This window comes from Agrilus planipennis, unplaced genomic scaffold (assembly GCF_000699045.2).
Source record: "Agrilus planipennis isolate EAB-ADULT unplaced genomic scaffold, Apla_2.0 scaffold48, whole genome shotgun sequence".
NCBI lineage: Eukaryota > Metazoa > Arthropoda > Insecta > Coleoptera > Buprestidae > Agrilus > Agrilus planipennis.
Window position 1 is genome coordinate 1,540,608 of NW_020438937.1, and position 11,412 is coordinate 1,552,019.

At 34.2% G+C, this 11,412-nt stretch overlaps 1 protein-coding gene and 1 long non-coding RNA gene across 2 annotated transcripts in view; one reads left to right on the forward strand and one right to left on the reverse strand.

The window, feature by feature from the left end:
* Window positions 1–11,412, forward strand: part of LOC108732543 (netrin receptor unc-5-like) — a 232,577-nt gene that overhangs the window by 122,733 nt on the left and 98,432 nt on the right. The window contains exon 3 of the mRNA XM_018463415.1: window positions 7,270–7,653. Within this exon, the coding sequence (XP_018318917.1) occupies window positions 7,270–7,653 (384 nt within the window). The remainder of the gene's footprint in view (window positions 1–7,269; window positions 7,654–11,412) is intronic.
* LOC108732545 overlaps window positions 4,777–11,412 on the reverse strand; it is a 92,579-nt gene continuing 85,943 nt past the window's right edge. Inside the window, exon 3 of the long non-coding RNA XR_001937101.2 lies at window positions 4,777–4,839. This is a non-coding gene — a long non-coding RNA (uncharacterized LOC108732545). The remainder of the gene's footprint in view (window positions 4,840–11,412) is intronic.

Genomic DNA, 11,412 nt, shown 5'->3' on the forward strand with positions numbered 1-11,412 from the left:
ATAGAATAATTCATAACCTAAGTTTAGTAATAATTTAATAGTGTTTTTAAGTTTAATAATTAGTGTAAATAAATAGTTTTTGTCGTTATCAGTCTTAGAAGTTAATTTTGTTAAACCCACGAACATTGCAATATCTTAGTATTTCATTGTTATAAAGGTATTTGTTGATAAATATTCATTAATTTAGTAGTTATGTTTCTAAAACTTATTGTGAGTAATCTTTCAAAAAAGAATAGAATTCGTATCATTCACTTCACAATCAATCATTGTGCAAAAATAGTACGAAGTATGTCTTTTCCATATGTGTCAAGATAGATATTTTTTAAAATTACCAACTTGACCTATGCCACGAACACCTTTTTGTGTTGATAATAAAGAAAATGCTCCCCTTTTCAAATAATGAAGTGATACTTCGGAAAGAATGCATTGTTATTAGAAAACAAAGGTATCTTATGCAATCGTCGACCTTTCGGTGAGGTACATGCTTACACATGTATGCGACCAGCCTTTATTAAGACAGGTCAAGCACATCTTACTGTGCATGGTACTCTAATTAATTATATCCTCAAAGGCAGAAAAAGAAAATATGTAGGAATACGGTATAGTTTTGATAAATGAGTATAAAGATATGTCGTGAACCCAGTAACTTTAAAAATAGCATACTTGTAAGTAATTTTTTTTTTTTATTTTAACCTCGAGGAGGAAAATCTTCTAAAGACACCCCCCAAAAGAGGGGGTAGTGTCGGATTCACTCCTGATGGGAGCCCCTACCGACTAAAAACCCTCCTTGAGTGGGTAGATCAACCCGGGGAGGGTTTCTAGTAGATTATTAAAAAAAATTAGATGTTTATAGCCCCTACCCTCTCCCCCATCCTATAAGTTTATCGCTTGTTGCACACTTGCAGTGTCCGGAGATTGGGACTCTCTATGAATTTCCGAGATTATCATTTAATTTCGTGTTCAATGTTCATGTTCACTTTTCATTTAAAGCATTTTTCTACAATCGATCAATTTTTATTAAGAGATGATTTAAAATTAGGAATTCAAGTTCTGCATTACTGAATGAAACTTTATATTTCCGTCTACCTACTATTCGACGATTATTTTCTGAGTAAACCAACTCTATACGCATTCGCCTGAAAGTCCCGAAAGTTTTGTTTTAATGCATTAAAAGCTATGCTATGCAAATATTTGAACTACATTCCCTACACGACCAGTGGAAGTGGAAATTGATTTAAATGGCGAAGGCGTCTGCAAAATACTGGCTTAGCAGTCGCTTAAGCTTCGACGCCCAACTTGCGAATATACATGAAGGAACAAATGCAGACTTAAAAATTCTATTTTAATATTAATTATATACCGGTTGCGAAAGAGTCTAAGCAAGACACGTGGAAGTCCGCTGGAAGCAGGGGGTAGATACTATGAGTGAAAATGCCTGACTTTTAATTATGTTATCGACATAGTGTTCGAAATTTTACAAAACATACTTAATTGAATTCCTGAAGAGTTAGAACAAAATGAAAGCACAGGGGTGCGAAGTATATAGACAAAGATTATTGCAAAGAAAAGTCTATTGGAGAATGATAAATTAAGACCAATTTGGCACTAAGGGTATTTGCGATTATCAAATTTCCCTTTCTTTCCATTGCTGAAGTCAAACATACGTTCCCATTAAAAAAAATTAGAAATCAGTTATATGTTTTCGAGGGGTTTTCCCCTCTTAAACTTTTCTCAAAGAATAAGAACGAATAATATTGCTTTTAATGAGAATTTATAACAAGATCCGCATTTTCGCATATGGTATATAAATTAACTATTGTATGTATACAAGAAAATACTAAATTTCAAGTAGGTATATTGTTTGCGAAAATGACTTTCATTTCGTTGTCTTAGACCTACAAAAGTTAAGAGTCAGTCTGTTTGCATATGATTCAGTTTAAGGTTTCGAATCATAATGATGCTTGAATGCGCGTTAAGAAAGCCATGTCACACGGCGGTGGAGCGTGGATCGGCATTCGACCCGCCCGTCGGCGCCGTCCAAAGAAATTAAAGAAACCGCTAGGACGCGGCTATCCGCTCCAGGCCGCGCCGTGTAACAGAAGCTTTACGTAGGTTAAAAAACCAACAAACTAAATGTTTTTACTATTACATTATAATATTTATTGAAATTAAGTAAGTAGTTTGCAAGCAATTAATGTTGTTTTATATTTGAGTCTCTTATTGAAGAAGCTTGCAGTTTACGTTTAATCATTATAAAAGTTTTTAAGCAACTATAAATTTATTAAGATCACATTTTTATCGTATCTAAGCATCATAAATTACCAATTTTTGTGAAATATTTCGTTCAGTAACACAGCAGCCACTCCTTGGCTCATTATTTTCCTCGACGGTAGGCGTACCAGGAAATGGTAAATAAATCGCCTAGAACCGTCGTATTAAGGCTGTTTTTCTTGATCAAAACTGTCTCAGAAAGAAGTAAGCAACCGACACAGACGCTAACCGATATTTTTTTTTAAAAATATCTACGTATCTATTGAAGTTGTATCTATAAATTTTTATTTTATTCTTTCTGCACGTAGCAGCAGTTTCATGATACAAATTTTGTTAACGTAAAATCTTAAACGTCAACCATACCCATTCTAGTAATGCAAACAAACATTTAGTTAAAAATAATCCCAGTCAAATTGCAAGAACTACTGCCAACACTAATGCAAGGAAAGTCATTGACTTCTAGATTATTAGTTTTTGGATCGACATCAACATCTTTGAACTTAATTAAAAACAAATCCCATCCATATTCAACTCTGCAGTTTTTTGAAATAACAGATAAAATACAATATAAATCAATAAAGAGAAGCTTTAGACAGGAAAAAATCTAAAAAATTCGTTCTCTAATGATCTCCACAGCAATAGAAAGTAACGATTCAATTGAATGAGGTCACGAGTCAAAAACGCTTATAAAGTACAAAAGGTCCTGGATGTCATTTTAAAGACCTCAATAGTTAAATAATCCTTTATGACATACACGGCTTATATAAAATACCTAAAAATCTAGCATTATTAGAAGTATAACTGCTTTTTATAAATCACCAGAAGTAAAATTATATTACAGCTTTTTTGACAAAGCAGACAAAGCATTTTTTTTGTATTATTTTTTTCCAATTTAAACAATAAGAAGAGTCTTCGGGGTGTAAATATTGTGTCCTGTTGTTTTTGTTTTCGTTACTTTTTTTAACGAACTTCAGATAGAACATGCTACTGATTTTTACAGTCCCTACTAGTACGTTATAACCGATGTTTAAATTAAATATATATACGTATTTGTTCTAAATCCTGAATGTCTTATATCTTCAAACATAGGTGAAATCTTGATCAACGCGGCTATGTTATAAAGTAAATAAAAAATAAAAAACAAAGGCAGGAAGATAAAAATAGTTGCCACCCAAGTAGATTACGTGCATGACGATGCGGTTATAACGATGCATTTCAGATACAACACAGTTATAATCCTACATATTATAGGTGGGCATATTTGAGTATGTGTGTTGTGTGAAAGAGTAAAAGGAAGCTACTTGATATTAAACATACGTCGACATAAACTGGGGCAAAGCGAATTACAGGACAGTTGAACCACTAGCATCACCTGTTATTGGCTGGGTTGTTTTGTAGATTTTTTGACTTCATCAGAAACAATATTTTACTAAATATTTTACTCGCAAGATTTATTCTGTTTTATAGTGGTTGTAAAAACTAAATTTTCGTACAAATTTCTTTTATTTTCTCGCGTCAACGTCTCATTTTGTGTAGGTACTGTCACTTCTATTTGCAGAGTAATTTACAAAATAAGTATTATGCGATAACAACAAACGGAAAAACTTAATTCAATATAAAAATGACTTTCATATAATTTTCGTGGAATATAGTAGGTTGCTTGCTGCTTGCTATGCATCATCCACATTAGTATGATGATACCTGTGAATGATACTTCTTTCGATAGGCATAATTTTTAATCGTAACAGTTTTCTATATTCAGATATAGGATGACTTTTTGTCCATTCATTAAAATCTACATTTAAATCATTATTAGTTTGATCTTATTTCACTAGCAAAAATTACAACTGATGATTGATATTGATTCACTCCTAAAAAAGTCATCGACGTTCATGGATGTTTTGAGAGAGTTTAATCGCAAAACTTTTGATGGGAACAGTCAGCATGGTAAGATATTACATATCCACGCATCCATATCCCTTAGTTTGTATTTTTTTACGAACAAATCCCTTGTATTACTTGAGTTACTCTTTGATGCTTTGAAGTCCCTAAAGAAAGGCAGGCAGGTTCGATATTGATAATTATGGATAAATATTTTAACAATGAAGGAACGACGCGATGTTTTGGATGAACTTATCAAACTGCAGATACAACATTTTTTAGCTGAATCATTTCAAAAGCTTCTACTTGTTTGAAATTCAACGTTTCGCTTCTAATTTTAACTCTTTTTTGTAGCAAACAGAAAATTTGCTTAAGCAAGACACAACGTTGTTTTTAGACTTGCTTCAATTTGTTAAAAATACAAATCGATATCATTTAATTGAATCGTTATTTTTTATTGCTATGCCCAAAGAAAGAGAAAATGCCGATAAAGAAATATATAATTTATAAACTGTATATTAAGATATGAACGTAAATTTACTAATTTACTTGACATCTAGGTGCGAAGCGTTTTGCTTTCAGAGATTACCTATTGTAAAAAAGGATTTGAACATTTTCACTTACCGAAATGAACTAACACCTCGAATTGACTGTCGCTGACGATGATGTATGAATGCAGGGAATTGTCTGAAAGATAAAAATAATAAAAATCAAACCAACAGAACCTTTTCAATATGTAAATAATATGCTTTTATAAAAGAAATAGTCGTTGAAGCAAACACAGAGAAAGCATCAGTGCAGAAATATAAGTTTTGGAAATAATTTAGCTGAATTAGTTACGGTTATGTTTCTCCGTAATACTTTTTTCTTTTCAAAATCCTTCAAAACTAGCAAATTAGAAGCCATAAATGCAACTAGAACACGTAACAGTATAATAACATTTTTAGATTCGGTAAGACCTCGGATATAATAAAAGCTTTCATATTTATCCCGAAGAATAAGCATAAGTCTTCAACTAGAGACAAAACGTTGACTGAAAGTCTAAAGTGGCTTTATCAACTTTAATTTGACTTTCATATTTCGATTATTTATATTATATTTTGACATAAGCAATCGCAATGCAAGATGAAATTACTTTTTAAGTACTAATCAAGAATGGTCTTAAATCAATTAGAATAAATTAATATCGTTAATTTAAAATCAATCTACCTTCGACCAGCTAATTGACCAACTACCTATGTAGGTATAAACAGTTATAAAATAAAGATTAATGCGAGTTAGATTTAATCATTTGCTTGTATTAACAGACTTATTTAAATTAAAAACAGATGTTTATCACTATATCTTAAAAGAAATACATAAATTAGTGATCAAGAGTAACAATATTTAATGTCATTCGTTAGACTTATATTAGTTCAATGCGTCCTAATAAAGAAACCAATCAATAAGTCCGTGAATGTATAAGTCAAACAAATAAAATTAAAATTTTCTTTTGAAAAATGAAACCATTCCATCAGTATTTTCTTATGACGTTGTCACGTTCAATTATCGTCAGTAAACTGACTTTACAGACAACCGATTTTTTTCTCTGTAATGGGTCTATTCTTGTAAGGTAACATCTTTTTATTGTTTTTCAAAATAAAGCGGCTATCAGGAGCATATTGAGTTATTTTTTTGTACACTTTTTTTTCCAATAAAAATAAACCGAAGATGTTCTATTTTACTTGTCAATTTGAAATTTGATGCCAAATTAGAAACTTAATAAATACCTGATAGGAAAAAAGTTTTGATTCCAATTTTTTTGATGGCATAGCATTTTTTTTACATAAAACAACTACTTGTTTCATGTTTGTATTTGTATAGTTTCTGTCAGGATACAATTAAGGTAATAGAACTAAAATGACAACAAGAAAGATATTTTTCCGGAAGTGGCTAATAAGAAAAAAATAATGAAGGAACTAGATAGGTAGGCATATCTTTAAGCCAAGTTAAGAAGTCGCTAGAATTAAAGTTAACGGAAAACAGAAATGACAGAGCACGACCCTACTAGAATTTATAAGGGGCATGTCCCATCTAGCGTGCGGGCCTCATGTGGCTAATGAGGGGCATGCCAATATAGGGATTTCCCGGTAGATTCTACATCAAAATTCCACCAAAAAAGTGGTGATACTAAAATGAGGATTGCCTTATGGGTTTTCCATATGGGTCTTAAGGGGCAAACCTAACACATGTATAAACATACAATTAAATCTACCTTATGGGAAATCGATGAGGCAAATACATTTGAAAATACTCTCGGTAAAATAAAAAGACTTATAAATAATAATCCCCTTACCCTATTATGTCGTTTCAATGAAATCTTTTACATTTGCAAAGAACCAACAAGTCAAACAACAGTAAAGCGATAGAAATTTAAAGTATTATGACTACAAAAGAGCTCAATAACACAATCTTAGATACTTAAGAGCAAACAAATTTTACAAATAAGTGATATTTATATATATTCCTCCAAATGGAGATATAAATTGTGTTGAAATTTGTGGAAAACTACTACGAAAAAGAAAATCCCTTTATACGTATCTATGTGATGCTAAGTATTTAGAAATGTACCTATAGTTTCTGCAAACAATGAAAATACTACTACCTGTAAAATCATTGATGACAAAAAAATGGTTTATCTTAATGTTAGTGACGAAAGTAAAGAAATAATATGTGTTATACCGTTGCAATATATGTAAAAGTGAACAGTTTCTCATTGGTAAAATATACTTCTCATTCAATTTTGTATTTTTTTCATTTTTCCAAAAATTTTTAATGGGGTAGCAGTAATTTTTCTCCGCGTGGGCCACATGCGGCATTCCTAATGATGCGTAAATGAGGCAAGGCGTTATATGCCCTTTCCTTGCCCTCGGGGTAACCTCATGGGGCCCCCAAAAGGTAATAGGCTACCCACTTAGGAACCCCACATGCACCCCCTCATAATTCTAGTCGAGGAGGAATTAAATTAGTTTAGTTTGTTCTGACACATGGGCTAATTTGTGAACAAACAAAAACTATTAGTTTCTATTTCTATGAGATCTGCTCAGTTTAAAATGCAAATTTACCCTTTTGTTTCAGATGGAACTCTATTAGAGGAAACGTCTCCGACAAAACCAGCACCGGAAGCGGACGATTCGCTCCTTTCAAACTCGGATTCGCTGCCAATTTTCTTAGCTGAACCGATGGATGCCTACGTGGTAAAAAATCGGCCGGCAACATTGCAATGTCGCGCCGCGCACACCCTTAAAATTTACTTCAAGTGTAACGGGGCTCGAAACGTCGATGCCGTTCAATGGGAGTTCGTCAATCCCCAAAACGGCGTGCGAATAATCGAGGCCGAGGCCAATGTCACTCGGGACATGGTCGAGGAGTTTTTCGGGAAGGAAAAATTCAAGTGCGAATGTCACGCTTGGAGCGGCAGAGGAAGCATAAAAAGCCAACCGGCAACGGTGGAAGTTGCATGTAAGTCAAATTTTAATTTTAGTTTTCCAAATCAATTCTAATAACACATTAAAAAAATTAAAAGTTGCTTCGAAAGCGTGATTATAATTTTATAAGGATTAGATCAACTTCAGATAAAAATTGGCTTTTTGTAGTAGTATTACCGATGTCGCTATGTATTAGTTATTATTTTAAATCAATTGTTCTAAGTGGAGAAAATCCTTTAATTAACATTTCAAGTAAATGTAATACGAGGTGTGTTCAAAAAGGATCGCAAATTTTGAATTTCCACGGGTTACGTATATTCGATTTTTTTTGTAGCGTTATGTTGGTACTCATGTCTCTCATTATACCGACAAGTTCGGCTATGTTGAATGTTCAGTTAATTTTTGACAACTGCTTTTTTTGCACGTGTTTTGGCTCGTCTTCGATTTTTGCTTATTCCAAAAAGTGGATCAAATTTTGTGTAAAAAATAAAATTAAGTATGCGAACGCTCACCGAATGTTGACTGTGGCATATGGTGAAACTACCTTGGACCGAAGCAACTTTTATCGGTGGTACAAAATTTTCTCAGAGGGCCGAGAAGATGTGAACGACGAAGAGCGTGCCCGAGCACGTCAACAAGAAACGAAAACATTGATGCACAATTTCGACCAGAAACAGCATCGCATTAACATTGCTAAGAAGCTGTTTGACTCTGTCAGCGACTACCCCAATTTGCTCCAGAGGCTCATAGTTGGTAACGAATCATGGGTTTATGATTATGACATGGAAACCAAAACTCAATCATCCCAATGGAAGCTGCCGCACGAGCCAACACCGAAAAAAGCGCGCCAAGTTAGGTGAAATGTTCTTGCCACAGGGTAGAACTGTCAATAAGGAATGCGCCAGAAACAGCCGGATTTGTGAAGAACAAGAATTGGCTTTTGCACCATGACAACGTCCCTGCTCACACATCGTTGCTTGTGCGCAAATTTTTGGCCAAAAACAACACACTAATAATGCCGCAACCACCGTATTCCCCAGATCTGACCCTCTGTGACCTTTTGTTGTTATCGAAACTGAAGAGGCCCATGAAAGGACAACGCTACGCTACGATTGAGCAGATAAAGACGGCATCGAAGGAGGAGCTGAACAAAATCACAAAAAATGATTTTTTGAAGTGCTTCAAGCATTGAAAAAAATGTTGGCACAAGTGTATAATATTTGGTGGGGGTTACTTTGAATAGATATTCATGAATAAATACAAATTTTTTGAAAAAACACAAAATTCGCGATACGTTTTGAACAGACTTCGTATATGAGTATGTAATGTTCCAACACAAAATTTAATAGCACCGCCTACAAGATACGCCGTTAACAAGGGTTTTTATTTCTTTTTCGCATAAATCGATAGGTATCTTTCAAAAAAGCTATCTCAATTATTTTGTGAATTCGCATTCAGCCGTCCGAAAAATGTTAACAATACCCGGTGGTAAAAGTTATTCATGGCCGGCCAGTTTCCGAAAATTCTTTGAGAGAACCATCGCCGTCGGTGCTCTACATAATGTGCACCCAGTTATCGCATACCGTGCACGTGTACGCGTGTACGTGTATGTTGGGCACTCGACCCTTGATGTCTGTGCGCGCGATATTGAAAGCCAACTGTGATCCGGCCATGCAGAGCATTATGGAAAATTAAAAAAATAAAGGATGGCTTTTCGTCAAAAGGTCTTTTCAGGCGTAACCGTACGCGCCACATACTACTCAAAGAAATGAACGGGATATTGTGGTCGATAGCAAAACGGCGTTTTCGGTTCTTCCCCTCCTTTTGCCGAACCACCGCCGTAATGATGATGATGAGGATGCTGATGATGAAAACCGCTTATATATTAAAATAATGGATTGCTCGTTTGCAAGGATACATTATTGCGGACGAAGTTCGCTTTAACGACGTCGTTTGTCGCGTTATTTGTCAAAATGACGCATGTCGTCGAAAAGATTCCAAGTGCGTGTGGAAATCTGATACCCGAAGTCTACGACAAATTTATAACAGTGAATACAATGATAGGTACAGGTAGAATGAAAACACCAGTACGTATTCAGAGTGAAAATGTTTGTTTGAACAATTGTCTGCACCTATATCTAATAAATTCACTGTTACTTTCAAGGTCTAGATGATGGCCCACACCCCTAAAGGGGGTGGGAGTGGGGGGATCGAGAGAGGAGGTCTCCCCCACCACTTTACCATAAAAAGTTCGTGGCGGTATCATCCCCATAAAAAGTTATGGGGGTTTAAAATTAATAAATATGCCAATTTTTGTACATTGCTAGGCATGTAAATATTTATATAGTCATTTTTAAACAATATTCAAAGGTAAAACTAATGAAAAATACATAAAAATATTGAGAATGTTATATAAAACATTATTTAAATATCTTTATCAATAGGGTAGGTTAGGTTATCGGGTTTTGTTTAAGTGACCACCTTCTATCGATCCCCCACTTCCGCCCGCTTGAAAATAATTATTTTATTGAATTTTATTTGAATTATAGTGTATGAAAATTGTCAAAATAATCAACTTTCAACCCCCATAACTTTTTATGGGGGTGAGACCATCGCAATTTTTTTATGGGGTTTTACTCAGGTGACCACCCTCTTTCGGTCCCCTCTACCCCCACCCCCATCTAACCCCCATAACTTTTTATGGGTGTGAGACCGCCACAGTGGTGGGGGAGACCTCCTCTTTCGATCTCACCCACCCCCACCCCCTTCGAGAGTGGGGGGCCATCATCTAGACATTTACCAAATTTTCTTGGTAAGGTATGAAGTAATACGACGAAGTGCTAATTATTTTAATTAATTTACAATGATTGCTTTTCCAACGTTTCTAAGTTGTGCTGCGGATAAACCTGTCAGATGTTATCATTGTCTGAATTAAAACTTTTCTTTGGAGCAACGATTAGATATACACATACCTTGAATTGAATGAAAAAGAATAAACAAAATCGAAATAAAAAAAAATTTTAAAACAAGCAGACGCTTCGTACGTCGTGGTCATGAATATTTTATAAACTTGGCAGGCACCCTGCATAATTGAATAAAGAGGCAGGAAAGCCGTCGAGTGCGGAGAAAAAGTTTGATTCCATTTAACGTTCGAGATTGAATTAATTAAACTATAAATTGAACCAGCTTCAATTTGAAACGGAAATGTACAAAACAAAGCGCGAATTCACTTCCCTGTTTGTATTTCAATATCAGTTAAAAGTTGTTGAGGATAGAACCGGATAAAACTAAAATTTATTTCGATAACCAAGCGTATCAGTTAATAAAACACATACTTGGTCTAATTCCCATAAATTATATTGTTTCGTCGAACTATGACTTCATCAGAAACTGCGTTTGTGTAAAGGAGTGTAACAGGGTAATCCTAACGCGAGAACCAACTTAACATTGTAGTTGAAAAAAAAACATGTTCTCACATACATTCAAATTGCAAATGTAAATTTGTTCGTACGATATTGTTTTGTTCAATGATTTACTACGTTAATTTTCATGTAATCTATAAGTAAAGAACTATTTTCAGTATTTTTTTTCAAAACTTTAGGTTCAGTAGCTTGGGAGTTATAAAGAGGGGTGAATGTTCGATTTTGATCAGTATATATGAGACCCTTACGACAAGCCTTTTTATTTGATATCTCACAAGGTATAGTTTGCAAAACTTTTTTTTTTAATTTCCTATTGGCAATCCAAAAATGACCCCCATTTTCAAAATTAATTTATTTACGTTATGCGTTAG